Source organism: Amphiura filiformis, chromosome 4 (assembly GCF_039555335.1).
Source record: "Amphiura filiformis chromosome 4, Afil_fr2py, whole genome shotgun sequence".
In the NCBI taxonomy this organism is placed as follows: Eukaryota; Metazoa; Echinodermata; class Ophiuroidea; order Amphilepidida; family Amphiuridae; genus Amphiura; species Amphiura filiformis.
In genome coordinates, this window is record NC_092631.1 from 76781552 (window position 1) to 76802755 (window position 21204).

The 21204-nt window shown below is 35.9% G+C and overlaps 1 protein-coding gene across 2 annotated transcripts; it reads right to left on the reverse strand.

Annotated features, from left to right (window-relative positions):
* Positions 1-2911: 2911 nt before the first annotated feature.
* Positions 2912-19273, reverse strand: LOC140151431 (uncharacterized). 2 transcript variants are annotated; one of them, XM_072173771.1, is made up of 14 exons: positions 19201-19273; positions 18686-18722; positions 17379-17463; positions 16990-17115; positions 13440-15069; positions 12948-13093; positions 12273-12403; positions 11613-11714; positions 11127-11277; positions 10628-10771; positions 8713-8868; positions 7569-7694; positions 5893-6058; positions 2912-4144 (listed from the first exon to the last, which is right to left on the reverse strand). In XM_072173771.1, the coding sequence occupies exons 1-14, from the start codon at positions 19265-19267 to the stop codon at positions 3588-3590; spliced, it is 3624 nt and encodes a 1207-aa protein (XP_072029872.1). In that variant the 5' UTR covers positions 19268-19273; the 3' UTR covers positions 2912-3587. The 2 variants fall into 2 exon arrangements, with proteins under 2 accessions (XP_072029872.1, XP_072029871.1); XM_072173770.1 differs by having other exon boundaries at positions 8713-8874.
* Positions 19274-21204: the final 1931 nt, after the last annotated feature.

The window sequence follows — 21204 nt, forward strand, 5'->3', positions numbered from 1 at the left end:
CTCATATGTATATCAATATCAATCCGAAAAAATAAATACATAATTTGAGCTTAGAATTTCATCTGAGACGAGCATATAAACCGTGTTAGTCCACAAACTCATGTATCTAATTTCCATGTATATTGCAATGCTATAGTTTCAGTTGGATGGAATATTACAAAGCAAACGCATTTGTTGCTAATGTCAAACTTGTCAAAGTGATTGCGATTGTATGATGAGAGCACGATAAAGTGTCCGCTTCATTTACCTACGTCATCAGTCAAAGCGGGAGGAGAACACGACGCTCAAACGGGGAAGAACACGACGAGGCTGAACTTTACCCACACAATTTCTCCTTTTTCAGGAGAAATACGCACAAAACAAGAAATGTCTTTAAAAAAGACAATGCCTCCAAGATACCAGTGGGCACCTTTTGTTATTAGTTAAGGAGACACTTAATGCTAGCTTTAAGGTAACGCTATTGGATTGAAATATGTGAGCCCATTCTCTCCTGATTACAAGACTGAAAATTTTATTTTAATCGGATATTCGGTTACCAAAATATGGCCTGTCAAAATGGCACGTAACCAAGAAGTTGGCAACAACTTTCTTTTATTTTTGTTATGCAATGTTGTCAGGTAGGCCTTATTTTCTAATTATATATGCAAGAATTATACAAAGTGAAATGTTCAGATCGGCTACAAAATAAGATATAAAACCCATGGATGCCTTTGGCAAATTTCCATTTGCATAATTAATTAGGGCCCTAATCAACTTTTCTAATAAGTGGCCTTAATTAATTATGCAAATTGAAATTTGCCAAAACGCAATCGTAATTTTGTAGTATAGTGTGTGTTCTACCCATGTACCATGCCTCAGTGCCATAGCTCTTTTAATTGTATGTGGTTATCTGAAATCTTTACTTTGCATAATTCGTGCATGTAATTAGAAAATCTACAGGGCATAAGCTTTAACATACTATAGTATTATTTAAATAGAAAGAAAATCTAAATTTGTGCATTAGCCAATAGGGCCACGGTCACCTAAAGCCATCTTGCAATCTTGGAAATAATTCTGATGTATGAAATAAGACCTTCAAACTTTCAGATATGAAGAGTTCCAGATGCAGGCAGCCGTTTCTGTTTTTTAAATATAGGCCTAGGCCAAAGTTGTATCAAGAGTCATTTCTTGTGGATTTTTTGACTGAAAATTACGATTGTAACGTTTCAGAGTAACAAATTTTCGTATCAGATTATTTTATGCTTGTTTATTATATTTTGTATTCAGGACTAAAATAATATTAATATTATTATATTTAGGGGGGGGGGGTCTTTTCATAGGCCATTACTTTTTTGTATGTGTAATTGAATAAAAAATCAAAAACATTATTGTTTTGTTTTCTTTCCTTCATTTGTGCTTTGTTTTGCATCGAAAGGGCCAATATCAACACCTTGTTTGTAAGAGGTATTGTGTGGGAAAGATGATTCTTGCATTTTATTTTTATTTTTATCTTAACAAACAAAAAGCAAATTTCTCAGTCATAGTCTTGAAACGAACATGGGTATGCATGCAAAAATATTGCAACAGTACTCAGTAGAATGTAAAAAACTGACATAGGCCTACATACCACCAACATGACCAACCACGCATGGGAATTGGGGAAGCAAATACTTTAAAACTAATTATTCCGAATTATATCAACGCAATAAAATTGCAATACTTTAGTACATGTATTTGAACAGCAATGAAGCCGCCATAGGCGCTGCTAGGCGTATCATACCATACATTGCAGTTCAAATGAAACATCATCATGATCATGACATGCCGTTTGTACGTTGAACACGGCACAGCACATATATCTCGTATCATATGCAGAGAAATCAAATAGCTAGCCGGTCTTTTCAATCCCATCATTTCAACCTATTATTATGATGTAGACACGCATGCACGATGATTGCGGCCTAGTCGAGCCTAGCCTGCATGCCAGTCGGCCTGCTGACTCACCGCGTATTAAATGGCACAAAAATACCTCAAATTTTGCACAAAACAATCCATGATGTCAAATTATCACATCCAAAGTGTCGCCATGAACGTCAGCTTCAACTTCTCCAGCCAAAGTTTTTCCATTGATAATCAGATTTCATGTAATCATGAAATTAAACCTTGTTTGATGTGTATTCCCATTGTCACAGCATAACGGTTTTCCAACTTGTCTTCAACGATAAAGCTGCTAATGAGCGCTGAGGCTACAACCTAATAATTAAAGACCGAATTAAAAAGACTAGTTTGCGTCTGACGTCATGACAAAGGCGCGCCGTGATTGGTTGCTGACCTGCGCAGTATGGCATTTTGGTCTGGTTTACAGGACGGCATACGCAAGCTAGTCTTTTTAATTCGGTCTTCAATTATACAACATATGAGTTTGAAAAAATTCTAATGCATAATTCATGAACTTGATATATCCACACCATTGTCGCCACGTGCTAGGTGTTTCTAGAATCCCTATAGAATAAGATTAATTTTAATGCTAATTTATTGCACATGCTGAGGAAGCGTGATTACCTTTTTGAACATTAGGAAATGGCGATAGGCTTAATTTATGTATGGCGCAGAGAGGTGGGGATATATATTGGGCTCTCGATATTGGGCGGAAATGAGAGTACTTGTCGGAATATAAATTTGTACAATCGGCCTACATGCCGCAAGAATGTGCGGCATTTTAGGTGTCAATTTCAAAGATACTACCTCCTGCGGAGGCAGAAAATTGCAACAAGTGTCAACTTGTAATGTAATAATTATTCTCTTGAATAGAGATAAACTTGTTTTTGCTATAGACCTGACCTTTAATGTCTAATTTTGTCTTTACTCTTTATCAGATTGGTTTCACATTTGCCTTCAGTAGCATCTATGATTGGTTCAAAAATGTAATGCAACCTGCTACCACGAAAAGAGCATAACTCCCAAGTTGGGCGTTTTGAGACGTTTCAATTGTTGAGTTGTTCATTGTATAGTCAGTGGTATGCCCTTTGTGAATAGGGACATAACTGAATACAGCATACGTGATCAAGGGGAATGATTCACATGTCGACCCTGGTCGAAAATGAGATGTACGTATGTTTCTAAAGAGGACAATTAGAGCTTTCAGAAACTGAAAACCCCATGTTGATACGACTTTTCTTTGCAAAGTTACGTCAATTTATCAATCACTGAAAACAATATAAAACAAAATAATTTTAACACTTTCTTGGCCAATATCTCACAATCAATATCAGCGACATCCGACTCATTTCCCTTGATCGTGTCACATATTATGTCGCCATTCACAAAGGACATATCATTGATTATACAAGTGTCTTCAAACAAAGAACAGCAAATCTAAAGTTGGAACATCTCAAAATTCCCAACTTGCGACTTTAAGCTCATTTTGTGGTAGCAAGTCACGACTCTGAATTTTGTGGTTATTATCATTCAATTTTAGACCTTTGCTGAATAATGTTGGAAGTACGCTTTATTTTTTAGATACCCAAGCATCACAATCCAATATGCTGGACTAACCACACAATTACACTGATTTATGTAATCCAGACTCTCTAATATTATCTCTTTGGCTATAATATACTTTCCAACTTATCAATACCGCTTATCAATATACTATCAGTTTGTAGTACAGTTTTGACAATCTCCCATGCGCATTCCCAAGAAGCTACTTTGGCACTATATGAATCATACACTGTTTGACTATTACTGCTTGGTTCTCCTTGTCTTATAGCCTCTTTGTCACTCTCATGAATGTTTCTGCCATATGCTTGATGGTTAAATGATATATCAAGTCCATTGCTGCTTATTTCATCCACATTATTAGTGCATGATTTAGAAGGTTTACTAAATTCACTATCATGCAGTCTGTTAGCTTCAGCTTCATTTGCCCTGGCCATCATTAAACTGAGAATTCCATCATTATCATTATCACTGTGTTTGATGAAATCCTCTATTAAACATGTCAAATCTGTCACACTAATGTCTGTTGAATTCTGCAGTGTTTTCACCAGATATTGCATAAATGCATCTTTCATTGCCATGGCAACAGGTGGTATATATTCATGGAATGCAGATATCGGCCATGACGATGAATGCTGTTTCCCTTGAAGGTGTAGACTTGTTTCTCCTGAAATTATACATAAAAAAGAAAAGAATATATTAACTACTCTTTCTTTGTAATGTAAACCAAATAGATTTGTTGTACAGTAAGCCAAAAAATTAAGGTACCAGTTGTATTCACCCCTGCATATCCTAAACAAAGACAAATATGTCAAAATTAAAACAAGCAAAACATTAGCTCTGATTCAAGACCTTATTTGTTGAAATTGGTTAAGAATTAAAGAAACGGTGATCTAAAACCTACTGCAGAGACGAAATCAAAAGTTGCACTTTTGTGTTCTAATCAATGAAAGCATGATGCTAGTTTGAACATGCTTATCAAAGGAAGCACGGTGCTAGTTCCCTTGTTCGCGAACACTTTGTGTGTACAAATCAATTTCGCATGCAATGGAGGAAACTGCAACTTTTAACTTGGCACCTTCCTTGGGGTTTTGGATCGTCGTGCCTTTATTTCTTAAACAATTTAAACGAATGAGGTCTTAAATTCAAGCTAAAAGATGCAGCTATTGGCTGCTGGTACCAATTATGACATATCTGTCTTTGTTTAGGATATACAGGGGGTAAACATAACTGATACCTTAATTTTTTGGCTTACTGTATATAATTCAGTTTAACTGCACAGCCAACAATAATTTCAAGACAATGACTAAACTATTCCTGTAGATCCTCAAGTTCAGTAGTGAAGTCAATATGAGGCTAAACAAACAATAAATTGAAGGGGGCGAGGGCTAAACAATATTTTAGTTCACTTTTCAAGTTTGATTGTGATGTAAATACTATATAGCTGTTGCGCCACAAGCGTACCAACAAACCACCCTTGTACATCTGCGTGTATGCTCTGGGCAATTAACTTTATGAGCGTGATACTGCGATCAGCGAAATATGCCCTGTATGTCACTAGTCACTAGTGAACTTGAGGTGAACCAAAGAGTATATCTGCTATTTTAAAATGAAGCGCTACAATCAAGGAACACTTTGACTATCTTTTGGTGAATCTCAACCCCCGATCCACCCCAATTCAATGTTAGACAAAGCCATGTTGCCATCAGGTCTGTGCGACCCTCCAACATTGAAAGGTGGGAAGGGTGGGATACAGGGCATGCGACCTATATTGGTATGACATGCATTTGATAGTTTTGAGCAAGTGTACCAACTATTTTTTTCACTAATGTAGCCTTCAAGTACAGAATGGTCCTATATGGGGTTTTCGACTTCGTAAATGCAATTTTTATACAACAAACTTATGCGGTATGAAATCCAATTGATGCTTTTAGATTTATATTAAATCATATCACTAATGGTGTGATTTTAATTTAAATTTTTCTAGTTGGATGCATAAAGCATTTGCAAAGCTACATTTTGCAGAAAAACTCATTGAAACTGGACAATTTGTTCCAAAGATATGAGCAGTTGGAGGGTTTCCAAAACAATGGGAAACAGAAGAAATTATTTCCTTTGTTTGGCTATATCTCAAAATTAATATTTTTGAATTCTGACTGATTATATTATTTATTTATTTATAACATTTGGCACAAGGCCAGGCAGATCCAATATTGATTACACAATAAATTGAAGGATTGCCCTTACATTAAAATCAAAACATTACTAGAAAATACATATAATCAATACAGAATAAAATAAAACAAATGGCCAATATTTGAAGGCCTGGAGGGAAGAAGCATTGACTTTGGCCCAGGGAGATAATTCCAGATGGAGGAGGCAAGTTAGTTTCATGCACATGGCAAACCAACATACCTAAAGTTATGCTATCTAGACATTTGATGAAAGCACACTCTGTGGCCCCAGCACCTGGCAACACCTTCTCATCCTTGATAGCCTTTGATAGCCTATGAAGACATTTCCAGAAGTGAGTCTCTGCTCCCATTACACCGGTAATAGTTGGAGAACATATCACTGCTGTCTGATGAAAATATAATGCAATCAAAATTATTAATGATTTTTAGTATTGTATGTAACATTGACTCATTGGTAGGTCTGATTAAATGTATAATAAGGAAAAGAAAGAAATATCGGGACTTACAATTCACCACGGTGATCTCAGGGTGCTAGGTAAAGTGCAATTTAAAGCAGCTATAACACAATGTGAACCACATAAGATAGGACAGCAATATATGGGAAGATGTCCAATTTTAGAAAGCAGGAGGAAAATCAGAGTACCCAGCAAAAAACGGATTGGCAACCATGCTCATTATGGCAATATGGAGAATTGAACTTGGCCATAGGGTAAAAAAAGTTGTTTGATTGTCCTCATCCCACCGACCCTAATCTGGAAAAAAAGTTTTTTTGTCTTACTGTATAAAAGAATATAAAAACAGGGAAAATCTGTTCCAACTGACCAGCGGGGAACCAAAGGATGGATCCAAAAGGATACAGCAGTGTCACACTAGCAATGGATAAAATTAAAAACAGGAAAATATGACACAACATCAATGGGGAGTAACATAAGACATATAAACAAAGTTAAAAACCGACGTTGAAAAGACAAAACTTTTCTTTCTCAAGGGATAAACTAAGAGACCTGCTCTCAGTATAGTGGAGACCAGCTCTCTACTATACTGAGAGCAGGTCTCTTAGTTTATCCCTTGAGAAAGAAAAGTTTTGTCTTTTCGAAACGTCTGGTTTTTAACTTTGTTTATATGTCTTATGTTACTTCCCCATTGGATGTTGTGTCATATTTTCCCTGTTTTTAATTGTATAAAAGAATACTGAACCTAATTTTGGAAATTCCAGAAAATAGTCTTGTTTTTCAAAATTTTTGACAGTCTTAAACATTTTTATAACAGTTCTAAATTGTTTAAAAACACTTCTAAATTGTTTAAAAAACATAAATGAAGTGGCATACAATAGAGAAATATCCCAATTCACACCTATTTGGACTATTTGTTAAGCTAATTAGGCAAACATGTTTTGGCTATGACCTTTAAAAAATGTATAATGTTCAATTCTAGACCTGGACAATACCAACCATGCCAACAGCATTCACATTAATACACATATATTTTAAAGCAATTTTTAAGATAGATTTTAATTTTTTCTATTTCAAATTATTCACTTTTTCTGCTTTTTTGTGGTAATTTTATTCTATTAACTGTACATTTATGCGTGCAAATTGAGGGTGCTATTTATATATATTTTAAATTTAAATTAGCCAAATAATATGACTTATTCCTTACATTTCAAGATAAAAATTTGTTTTGAAAATTTCCTTGGCATTTGTTAGTATTTTTTCTGATGTTCTAATACCATTGTAAAAGTGTCTATCCCTTGTACAGATGCAAACAAGATTTAAGATAAATAGTTCCATCATTGTTCAACTTAACTTAAAAATCACACAGTTTTACATTATATCATAGAACCGTGAATTCAGACTTCAGTAAATTCATATCAAGTATTTCAATACTTAAAAGTACCTGTAATTGTTGTTTTGAGCTGATAACCACATAGTGAGTCCTTTCCATGTTTGGTTTTCTCAGCAATGGTTTATGTTGCCAACCATGCTCCCATAGTGTCACACTGAGATCTTCCACTTTGTTTTCCTGTAATGAACAAAAAAGATGAATAACAAGTAGATTAGTAAATTACACTGAGCGTAAAATGTATCCCCACCAGAAGGGTGGTTCTTGGGCTTTGTAAAAAAATGGGGATGGTACTTGCATGTGTGAAGGATATGGATATGTGCCGCTGAAATGAGTAGTTTTGTTTGACATGGGTCATGTTTTGAAGAAAAATATCTTTAGAAATGGACCTCCTTTGATTTTCTGTGTTATTTTTGGTAAAATTATCGTTAGAAATGGGTAAAGGCTCGGCAGTTGAAGTCGCACACAGCAACAACAACAAAAAAAACCTAAAATGCTAAATCTCAGTAATTTAGTCCCATAGAACAGGGTTTTTTTTTGTGTGTCATCCTGTCTTTATTTCCACTTGTTTCCTCCAATAATTTTTACTTCACCTTTTTCTTCCTGAAACTTAAAATTTTCTTTCTCCCAGTTTTCAATGGGCAGGCAGAGTATCCATCATACAAGATGGTTCAGCAAATTTGTTCCTCCTCTCACCTATTCACCACACCACCCACAAAGCCATATTGTAACATTTCCGTAAGAAATAGAATTGTATTTTTTCCATAAAATGTTAGTTTTCACTTTTGGATATGTCCTCTTTTAATTTTGGCCCAAGCAAATAAGGTAATACAAAGAAAATCACTATTTAATACAAACATATATGTCGCCAATGCGAGCCACTCAGTCGAACGTGACTCAGGTCGGTTCTTTTGATATGCTATGATTATCCCGTACGCCATGTACGTACTGTGTTATGAACATCGTGTATGTATTTGACTAATATTTCCATCATGATAATTAATTGTCTTATCAGTCGTTTTATTCAAAATATTGGATTTTGACAAAACTACAGCACCTAAAGTCTCGATTTTTGCAGGGTATGTTACTTTACTAAAGTACATTACAATCCTGTAAAAACAGAGTTTTGAAAAATATTGAGGGCATCCTCCTCAGCAAATGTTACAATATGGCTTTAATAGAAACATTTTATACTTACCTCATTAGCATCAGTGATGTATGTGACAATATCTCTTTCATTGGATAATCCTTGTAGGGCTTTGTGTGGTACATTTTGTAAAACAATGATTCCATGAGCAGCACACATATCTAGTATGTTCTCATCAACTTGTCCTTTTGTTATTAGCAAACTAATCTGGAACTAAAATAATCAAACAAATAAACAGTTATTCTCTCAACCACATCAAAATAATTAGAGGTTAATAACTGCGCATCGGTTATTTGGAGGGCATTGTGAAAAATCTAAACATTTTGCCTTTGGAACTGAGGAATATCCCGAGGGGCGTAGCCCCGTAGCCCCAAGGGATATTCCGAGGTCCAAAGCAAAATGTTTAGATTTTTCACAATGCCCATATATTAACGATGCAAAGTTATTAACCTCATTCATAACCGTCACTTTGATTTTTCTCAAAAGTTTGTAAAAATAAACAATTTTTACATCTTCCCTATCCCAAAATCGATCAGGCTAAAACAAGACGACCAATAACAAAAAGTCCATATCGGCAGCCAGCGGCGTTGAGTTTGTTGGACGCACAATACAGCGACGCTGCAGTCAATTTGTGTGCGACATTGGAACAATTACGCATTTTGCGGTCAATTGTGAGATATTAATGATCTCGATTTGCGTTCGCGTTTTCACAAATAACAAAATACGATTGGATCGCACGCATCGCGTATATTAATGAGGTTATGAAAAAGTAATAGTAAGAAAAAATTCTTTTGAACAAAACCAAACTTTTTACTCACTATTGACTCTTTGCATATCATGGTTGATAGGCATCATCATAATGATGATGGATTACCCATACTTCAGGTTGGACGATGATGATGATGCCTATCAACCATGATAGGCAAAACCGTCATTTGTGAGTAAAAAAGCTTGAATATTTTTAAATATTTTCTTACTGTATATCCACAAACCTGATGAATCTACTTTGTCACATCAAAAGAAGCATATATCACCCTTTAGTGAATATCAATCAAATGACTGTTGTGAGCAAGTATTTTGTAGAGTCCTGTGTTTTATGTAGTATGTTAATAAAATGTGTTTCCATTATATGCACATGTTTATATATAGATCTGAAGATGCAATGGCTTTTAATCAAACATGGTAAAACCCCCACCAAATAACATGACACTGTGATTGGTCATCTAGCTTAAGACCCCATCATACTCCAATGTCTTTTTTGGGCTAGGCCGAAATTTTGGCCAAAACATGTTTTGTTTGATTTACATTTAAAAATGTAAAGAAGTCTACATTCTTTTAGCATCTATACATGCTTATACTCAGCTGTAATATTTTTTGTCTTGGTGAGGTAGTGACATCAACACGACAAGGCAGCTTTTTCGCGCATGCATCTATGCCGTGTCTGTGCCGTGTCTTTAAACGCATGCTCTGTACACCAGTGATTTGTGCGAACGCTGGGGATTTGATATAATAATAATAATATGTGCACTGACGTCACAGACTCACTAAGGTGAAAAATTGTACAATGTCCAACAAATCACTGTATGTTACTTCCAATATAAACTTGAAATGAGTGGTTGAAACCAATTAACGTTTTAATTCGGTAAATTCCATAGCCTTTGTGAGTACACCTTTTGTCATTAAATGTCAGTACTCGCTTCGCCGATGCGCGCATCGTTTAGCAATATTGTTACTGCGCATTGCTAGTCGGCATGACGTCAAATGACGACATCTCAGGTGTACTCCCAAAGGCTTATGGGATTTAGCGAAAAGGTCACTTGATTAAGACCATTTAGATGATTGAAGTACGACTCAGTGGTACGATAAATTTGTCAGCAGGTTCAGCATTGATAGGGGAGATAACTTCCCATATCATACCTTTGCTTCACCCAATAGCTAATAATACCAGTTGCATTTTGTTTCTTACTTCATTTAGTACATCCATCACCTGATGTAGCCACTCACTGTCCTGATGAGCAGTAATTGTGTTGCCATGGTAAATTCTGCTAGCTTTAATGGACTCCTTGTACCCAGTATGCCTAGCACTTGGTTTCAAATCTCCATTTATTAACTGCAAAATAAAATACAAATTTTATTGTTTTTAAAATCACTTGAATCACATCTATTGTTCATCATATACATTTGTACAAGCCTATCCCCACCAGTTGAAAATTATCTCATGCTCATTATAATTAGCCTATTCTGGAAAACATTAAAACTTCCATTTGAAATACTCACTCCAGTTGTGAAAGATATAAGTAAAGCCATAATACAGAGGGAGTATGAGTTGCAAAATGATTAACCCTGATCAATTACATTTGAAAAACATACTCCCCCTGTGGTAGATATTTCCAAAATCTTCCACAGGGGTAGTGTGGATTTTAACTGGAATAGCCCATTATAATTACAATTCTCATTTTACTTACCAGACAGCTCAAACTGTTGCCAACTTGAAGTGCAATGTTGTGGATTTGGTGTTCTTTCACTGATAGTACAAGACCATCAACAACAGAGGAGTGGGATTCAGAGGGTCCAGTGATGCAACACACAAACATTCTATCAAAGTCAAATGAAGAGCTGAACAAAGAAGGAAAACAAAATTGTTTAGAAAATATATTTTAACATCCAAAGGAGCCACTGGAATACAGTAACCATTCAACACTGCAACATGTAATTAAAATATTGCTTGTTTTTCAAAATAGTAAAATTATCTAATTTAAGACAACTGCCCCATGAATTTTCTTATTTTTGACTAAAATTATTGTAAATTGACCTAGTAAACACACAAATTCACCTCTTGATTTTGGGCTAAAATAGTGTACTTTTTGAGTGATTTTAACAAGTATTCTGAAAAAACAAACAAAACAAAAAAACAGTAGCCTGCACCAATTACTGATTATAATAGCATATACCTGGTATCTGTGCATCCAGATGCCTCTTTTGTTGGTGACTGTGATAAGTATGCCTGCACTGCTAGTCTCATCTCTCTGTCTGCTCCATGACTTAAACCATATCTGGTGGAAAAAGGGAAAAGGAAAGAAAGGAAAAATACACTACTGAGAGAAAGATAATATGAAATGGAGAATGAAGATATGATGGTATAGCTGCAAATCACCTTGTGTTATATTTGCTAAAGTCCCAGGATCAAAGTCCTAGCACAGGTGGATATCCCAGGGTCCATTCACTTGTGCATGTTAGTCAGTTTGTCATTCAATGTTTAAGCTCAATTGGTAAGGCGTTAGACTCTGGTGAATTGTATGTGGCGATGTAATTGTAAACACCGGCACAGTCTCTGTTTGTCCTTGTGACAGAAGGGAGCTGATTTGAAATTCCTTTGGACAAGGAGCCAACTGCTTCATTGTCTTGGTTATGGCTACCCCTACAAGAACTTAGGGAGCTGATCTTGGCTGTGATGGTTTATTGTGGGGACAAGTAGAAGGTGTGTGATCATAACACAAAGCCTATGGCATATCATAATTCGGAATAGGTGTATGAGCCTAGACTTGAACCAGTAACCAATGTATACTAGCATGCACTATGTCAACAAATACTTTTACATGACATATACTTACCCTAGGTCCCAAATGTCAGAGATGCAGTCTTTTTCATCTCCAGGCGATAACTTGTTGTAACCAGTATTTAATTCTGAACTAAGCTCCTGGTTTGGACAGTCTACTTTGTGGTCAGCATAAACCTCAGCTTCCTACAAGTGAAAACAATCAATGAGGTGAGTTTACTCAACCCTGACTCTATTTTAATATCCAGTAAAAATATTTCAAATCCCATTCCGTAAGGCAGCGCCACCAAGCTTTGAAAAGGTTGCTGAACTCTGATGCAGAATGGGGTATTCCAGTTGAAATCCATACACCCCCTATGGAAGACATGACCTTAACCTCCTACATATGGGGTGTGAATCAAATGGGGTTACCTGATTGGGTGACTCCGTTTAAAATATACACCCCATGTGGAAGATTAAGTTTATGTTTTCCATAGTGGTGTATGGATTTCAACTGGAATACCCAACTGTAGATTAGTTTTAAGATATATAGTCACACCTTGCCATGTATGAGTTGAGTGTTATTTTCAAGATTTTATAATAGTAGTAATGAGTCATAAGTTAGTCCTAACCTCACCATAACTCTACCATAAAATATATATCTTAGCATTACAATGGGTTTGGGCTTACGATGGGTTAAGAGACGATAGCAACTTTAACTGAAATAGACCCTAGATTAAGTGTACCTTACCTCAGAGTGTGTATCACCAATAGTTCTGAAATGTCTGCTTTGATCTATAATTCTAGAGTGAAGACTTTTTTTCTTTGTCAAAAGCTTTTGATGCAATATAGATTGCAGCTGTTCCTCCAAAGAATCCTGATCTCTAACAGCACTATCTGTGATGTGATAATGAAAGCAAAACAATCAAGCAGGGAAATTAAATAAGAAGACAGAGAAAATGAAAAAAAGAAAGGAATGATAAAGGAACAAGAAAATGGAAGAAAAAGGAAGATGAAGAAAGTGAATAAGGAAACAGAAAAATTAATGAAAGAAAGAAACCCAACCAGAAAGCAAAAAATAGAGAAGAGAAAGTAAAAGAAAACAATGAAACAAAGGATGAAAGGATCAAATTAAATGAATGAAGGAATAAATGAATGAACAAATGAAAGAAAGAGTGAACGAACAAGCAAACAAAAGAACAAACAAATAAATGAAAAGGAAAAAGAAAGATTTCTTTCTCACCTTTGAATGTAGTTTCATGATGTTTGTTATCATTTACACCATCCTCCGGTGATGGACTCCATTCAACTACATCTTGGTCTTTGGCTTGATGTACCTCAACTACACTGTCCACAGTTCTAAAATGTCTGCTACTGTTGAGAAGATTTCTTGATGCAGATTGTCCTTGAGAATGTCCCAAGCCATCTGTGAGCTTATGCTGCCATCTATCATCAGTCTTCATTGCATCTATATTTCCATGTAGACAAGTTTTATCTTCATCGTGATGTTCTTCAACAACACTTTCCACTGTTCTAAAATGCCTGCTGTTATTGAGAAGTTTTCTTGATACTGATTGTTCCTGGCAACCAATTGAATGTCCCAAGAAGTCTAAAAGTCTGTGTGTAACATCTTTAGAACTTGATACATCGATCGCACGATGTGATCTAGCACTATTAGTCTTTGTTATCGGACACTTGCTGTGCAGTTTGGGCATACTAGCAGTGTCGTCTGTTACTACATCAGGCTTTTCATGAACAGATGTGGAGCTAGTTAATGGTTCTGTTTTGTCACAAATCAAGTCATCAGTAAAGCAATCGTTGAAATCATCATCATCATCATTACACAAAATTGCAGATGTTCTAGAATCAGTCAAATCTTGCACATTTCTATCTTGCTCATTACCATGCATCTTAAACTTTGATTGTGATAAATTATTTCCATGTCTAGTTAAATCATCAAAACAGCTATCAAATTCATCATCATCATCATCACTATCCTTGTCATTTTCATCATCATTTGCAGCAGCAGTAGCACCAGCAGTCATGACGGCAGTAAGAGTACCTTCATGACTGTTAACAAGTTTGATATTGCTCTCTTCACTTTCACTTACACTCACTTGATTCAGTATACGTAAGTTTGATAGTGATACCTGTACTGCATGCTTTGCATCCATACTTTGTACCATTTCACTACTGTTTTGGTCATCTGCACAACTTAAAGAACCAATCATTTCTGATGCATTAGCACACTCTTCAATCATGGTTTTATACCCATCAAGCTCATCTTTGATATCATATGTACCTGTCCCTTCAAAATACCAGCTTACATCATCACCATTACCATCATCATCAGCAGTAGCAGCGGAAGTCGTTGTAGTAGTATTATTGCTATTGTTGTTATTAGAGGAACTCAATGTAGATGTAACAGCTTCAGCTTTCACACAACATGATGAGGTCTTTGAAAGAACACTATCATCTTCATTTGCATGTACTTTTACATCCTGCACTAAAACATCATCAAATTCATCATATTTGTCTTTCTCATAATCTGTTTCATCGTATCTTGGTTTATGCTTTGTATTGTTTAAAGTCAATCTTGATGTAAAACTTGACTGAAATTGACTGTTACTGTTCAAACTCATTCCACCTGTTTTGTCAGATTTTACAGATGAGTCAAATTTTGACTCTGATATGGGTAGTTCAAAAGTGTTCTTGCTGTCATTGTACGAACTCATGTGGGGGCGCTTTTCATCACTTAACGAGGTTGGTTGAGAGAGTGATACATCACATAGAATGGCTTGTGATGCGGCTATCTTTATGCAGTGCTCCAGACACTTGTCTCCCACTAACTTGATGACTGATATTGGTACACCCTGAAACAAATAACAAGAATCATAACTTAATAGTAGAATAGTGTATGGTGCCATTTCATTTTCACATGACTTCTAATAATCGCCACTATTAAGGCCTCAAAAAATGAATTGTTTGATTGGCGCAACATAAAAAAAAAATTAGGGTAGGTAGGTCGGGATTTTAAGCTGTAAATTGTGTTCGATAAAGGCATTGGAATTACTGTTTTTCTTCGTTTTTTTAAAAATTTATTTAAAAAAAATTTAATTTCTTTATTTTATTTTGCCCCCCCCAAAAAACCAGCCTACTTTTAGGGTCGGTCAGGTTACGCCAATCAAACAATTTTTTTTGAGACCTAAGTAGAGGGCTTCCTAGAAGGATCTTTCTTAGATTGTGCTATTTCAGTTGAAATCCATACACCCCTTATGGAAAACATGACCTAAATTTCCCACACAGGGGGTGCAAGTTTTAAACAGAGTCATCCATTCAGTTAACCCCATTGAAATTCAAACTTCCTGTCTAAGATATTAAGATCATGACTTCCATAGGGAGAGTATGGATTTCAACTGGAACAGACCAAATGCCACACCTGTCCAAAGGTGATTAGATTGTGAATATCCAATTGGGATGTGCATGATGGATAAGATGGTAATTTGCAAGGACTGCCTATGGAACATCATGGGGGATATGGGATTCCCCGGTCACGTGGTGAAGCTCATCAGTACGCTATACCAGGATCAGGAATCTTCAGTCAGGACAAGTAGAGGTGACTCAGAGTGGTTCCAAATTGGCAGGGGTGTGAGACAAGGGTGCATTTTGTCTCCTCAGCTCTTCAACATCTATGCTGAGAGCATCATGAGAGATGTTTTGGAAGACTTCAGAGGAGGTGTTACCATAGGTGGTCAGCGGATCACAAATCTCAGATATGCAGACGACACAACCCTGGTTTGCAGTAGCAAAGAGGAATTGATGGATCTTTTGAAAGCAATAAAATCAGCAAGTGAACAGAGGGGACTGATCTTGAACACAAAGAAGACGAAAGTCATGATTGTAGACGCAAGACGAAATGATACAGACGCAAACTTTTCCTTAGAGGGTGATTTCATTGAAGAGGTGGAAAGCTTTGGAATTTCTGGGTTCCATCATTAACACCAAAAGTGACTGGACCCAGGAGATAAAACGAAGATTGGCAATAGCTCGAGGTGTAGTCTCAAACCTGACCAAACTGTGGAAAAGTAAACTTCCTTCATCCCTCAAGGTTCGTTTGCTAAAATCAACAGCATTTGCTGTGGCATCATATGGATCTGAATCCTGGACAATGAAATGATCTGACAGGAAGAGACTGGATTCTTTTGAGCTGTGGTGCTATCGACGAATCCTGAGGATTCCATGGACTGCAAGGAAAACAAATGAGTGGGTTCTTCAAGAGCTTGGAGTTCAGAAGACCTTGCGAGCCGATATCATTTCTAGAAAGTTATCATACTTTGGCCACATCACCAGACATCACTGCCTTCAGAAAACAATTGTCCAAGGAATGGTTGAGGGAAAACGCAAGAGAGGCAGACCTGCAGCGAGCTGGCTTGACGACATCAAAATTATCACTGGCCTGAGCATCACTGAGGCTACCAGGGCTGCCGCTGACCGCATTCGATGGCATACTCTCATACAAACCACACCTGCATATGTGTATGCAATGTGACCTTAGAGAGAGAGAGAGAGAGAGCCTAAAATTCATATTTATATGCATAACTGAATGAAATAAGTAAAATGTTGGTATTTTAATTCTATATTTTGTGGATTGTTCCATCACAGTATTATCCAAGAGGGAAAGGAAAAATCTCTCAGACATCATTCAGGTAATCTTAACTTATGTTACAATTTTGATTGATGTTAACTAATTTCATATATGTGCATAAAAAGAGCTATGTTTTTATGTCACCTACCTGATTTAAGAGATTCTGTACAGCTAGACTCCAATACCCAGTCATAGTAACCAGTGTGGTTAAACATGTACCATATATCTTGTGATGTGCCAAGCATGCGGACAAGACTATTTCACCTACAGGATGCTAGTTTAAATTAGGTGAACAAAAGTTGAAGCTCTGTATTAGAACAACAATTGATTTCAAAAAGTAGTATATTAATTCAGATTAAAATAAAATCAGATTTTATTTCAACAGAAAATAAGCTAAAACTCTCAACAGAGAACACTTAATTTAGAATGATTGGTCGACAGACAAAAATGTTCATTACTTTCAAAAACAAACTATAAAAATCAAAGTACTGAACAGGAATTTGAAAAAAAAAATATAAGGCTCATTAGTGACCATACCTGTATATCCAGAGCTTGTATAAGTTCCATACATGATGAAACAATAACACCATCCTGTTCATCATCATCAATTGCTATCTTGAACCTGCACAGAAAATCAAAATTGTTCTTTATTATGCTATTCTAGTTGTAATCCATACACACCCTATGAAAGACATGACCTTAATCCCCCACATAGGGAGTGTGAATTGAAAATGTCACCCATTCAGATATTCCCATTGAAATTTACACTCCTTGTGTGGGAGATTAAGTCATGTTTTCCATAGGTGTATGGATTTCAACTGCAAGAGCCCATTGTTGGGCAACTGTGAAGTTAGTAACAAACCACAAAGTTTGATGACATCCTTTATATAAATGAAAGTCCCTTCGCTAGGGGTGGAGGGGTCAAAAGGTCTGATTACATTTGTAATAAACCTAGTTCAAATTTCAGTCAAAGTTGATCTTTAGGGTTGTAATTTTCAACATTTCACACTTTAGTTCCAGGGAGTGAGTGAAGGGGTTAGTCTCCTAACAAAAATATTTTTGTTGATATGACATCATCAAATTTTTGGTTCCATCATTGGTGGTCAAGCACAACTCATTGTCACTGGTGAAAACTGCAAGAAATACAATCTATTTTGACACATGGTCCCAATGCATTGGGTTTAACAGGGATAAGGATGATTTTCCATCAAATTTTGCACAATTGTGCACATGAAAAAAAATGAGTGATGAAGTGAGTGAGGGAGGGATGAAAGGGTCAATCACATTTCTTGTATACTTAAGGACATCACTGTTACTTTTGATCCCCTTCAAGTTTTTTTTATGGATGGAGGGGGGTCAACCTTATCACAAAACTAAACATCAAAGGCAATTATATATTTTTAAAGCTAACATTAGTCAGTGTAAACAAACACAATATTGATGAAGTCCTATGATTTGATTAGGGAGAGAGGGAAGAAGTAGGAGGAGAGGGAAGGGAGGGAGTGGGGAGGGAGGGGGAGGAAGGGAGGGGAGGGAGGGAGGGGGAGGAAGGAGGGGGGAGGGAGGGAAATAGACAGGGAGGGAAAGAAGGATGAAACTGTTGATTACATTTCTCATAATCTCTCCAGAACATCACTGTTACTTATACTCCACTTCCATATTTTGTTATAGATGGAGATAGAGGGGGTCAAAAGTGTAACCAAACTAGTAATGTTTATACAGTTTTAAAAATGATTTTGTTTGTTCCTTTTAAACAGGAAATTGATTTGCTATGAACCAATATTGACTATTTTTTTTCATTTAAAAAAAAAATTATAATTATTCTTGATGTTTTCTTTACTTACCTTTGATTTGGTCCAAGAAAACTCTGTACTGAAGATCCTGTTAAAAGTTACATTGTTTAATATGGTTACTTTTATAATAAATACCTGCACTTCATTGATGTACATACACATAGACATTTTTATTAGTCATTGTCATGTTTAAAGATAGTTAAACACTTTCTTGCTGAGTTTTGTAGATACAAATGTTGTTGTTTTGTTATAGTGGCTACATTGATTCTTGAATAGTTACATAAAGATTCAAAATCTTAATATTTTGGACACAATCAGAGAAGAGTTAAATCAAGTGACGTTTCTCCTACATGACATTATCAAGTGTAAACAAGCTTGTGCATGTTCAGCGATGAATCAGGACAATTAACAACAGGTGGGTGTGCTCACGTTAGCTGCAAAGTAAGAACTGGGAGTGATGAATAATGCAATATGTTCATCTCCTTTGCTTTCATTCTTCCCAGTTTGAACTACCAAATGTTTTGTGGCAAAAAAAAAAGAAAAGAAAAAACGATCACCAAACTTACCTAATGCTGATAAAGCTTGAAGTCCTTGGTGAACTCTCAATGACAAATGTTTACGTGTTCTGTCCATATCAATCTGCGATTAAGAACAATTATTCACATGTTTTCATTTCAAAAGAACATTAATTTATAGCCAGAATAGGGCCCAGAACATGCAGACTGGAACAACTTGCCTCAACATATTGTCAACAAGACTGAAAATTTTTGACTTCCAAGTTCTAGTAATTTAAAGCATTAAATTAAGTGTGCGATACATTACATAATAACTCAATTTTGCTATTGTATCTAGCCTTAAAATATGATGCGAAAATAACCAGTTTCATTACAAAATCATGATCACAAACAGTTTGTTTTCAGGTATGCCAAATTTGATAATTATCATCAGTGCATGCTTATGTCTGCACATCTATTGATATCTGATATTTTCTTAAGTTAAGTGCAAAAAAAGAAAAGTCAGCTGCTCAGAATAAATGATGCAAATCCAATGCTGCATATTTACTACCAAAATAATTGTGTGGGCTCGTAAGGGGGTACTACACCCCTGGCCAATTTTTGTGCCTATTTTTGCATTTTTCTCAAAAATTATAGCGCATTGGTGACAAGTAAGATATGTATATTATAGGGGCAAGGACTACAACTACTGCACTGAAAATTCAGCAACTCAAAGCAAGTAGTTATTGATCAAATATTGGTTTTCCCTCATTTTTGACTGTAACTACACAACTGTTGTCTGTGCTGAAATAAAATTTCCAGTGCAGCAGTTATAGTCCTTGCCCCTATAATATATAACATATCTTACTTATCACCAATGCGCTATAATTTTTGAGAAAAATGCAAAATATAAGCACAAAATTGGGCAGGGGTGTAGTACCCCCTTAAGGGATCTGGAATGAGCGTTTTAAGGGGTTCGACAGTATTTTTTGTGAGACATGAGAGCACATCAGACATATCGAATTGCATTCTGAATACGAAGAATGTCTTTCTGATATCAAATAATTTAAATTTTTTGATATTCACGATATAATACAAATTTTATGACAAATTAGGCCAAGTAACAAAAATAACATGTATATCGTCCCCGCCCTCACCGATTTTTGGAGATTTTCAAATATTTTTGTTATTTTTCGTATTTGCTCCCTCTAATTATTTCTAAAATTGTTGTGATGAAAAGACATGTTCAGAAGTTCTTGGTTATCATTTATAAACACATTGCAAACACTTTCTTCAAGCTAGGGGTAGGGCTTTGGGGAAATAACAAAAATATCTGGGGGCCTCCCCGACAGTGTTTACTCTCTCTGGAATTTGGGTGCGCCAAATGAAGCATTTTCCCTCCAAATTGGCCCAATTTTGGCTCAGTAATTCCTCAATTGACTAATTGCAATACAGCATTGCACATTTGTGTGAGCCAAATATAATTTTCACTGGGCCAAAATTGCGCCATACAGCCTCTGAGTAAACACTGCTCCCCGATTTCATGATGTGTTGACAAACACGTTGCAATTGCAATTTTACACAGAAATGAATGGTAAAAAAATAACACAATAACAAATAATAAGGACCTCCCTCACCGATTTTTGAAAAAGTCCGGACGATATACATTTTTATTTTTTTTACTTGGCCTTATTAAAATTTGATATTTTTCACATTTTTGATATTATAACAGTCCTCGAAGTAAATTTTATAAATCTAATATATTCTTAAAGTGTATGTAGCTGGGAGGAAAAGCCGACGATCAATTGAAAATTTTGACCTTTCATATTGAAGATATGGATTTTTTTTCCAAAAGGACGTAATTTGAATTTCCAAAAGCGTTTCATCGCAATCGCTCTGCGATCGAGTATAAATTCAGCTTGACACGGTTCTTTTCACGTGTCAACTTCATGAAGGCTCAGACATGGAGCGCATGCAGTATGTTCACACGATAAACATGGTGTAGGTATGCTAGGTGAATTCAAATTTGCCATCAAACTGCATCATTTTATAATCAAATTAAAGCCCTTGAGTAAA

Coding starts and splice junctions, on each gene's coding strand:
- LOC140151431 (XM_072173770.1), bottom strand. CDS start 19,267: ATGGACAGAACACGTAAACATTTGTCATTGAGAGTTCACCAAGGACTT. Junction 17,464..18,685: donor TTTCTTGGACCAAATCAAAG/GTAAGTAAAGAA, acceptor TTTTCTGTGCAG/GTTCAAGATAGCAATTGATG. Junction 15,070..16,989: donor TACAGAATCTCTTAAATCAG/GTAGGTGACATA, acceptor TATTTGTTTCAG/GGTGTACCAATATCAGTCAT.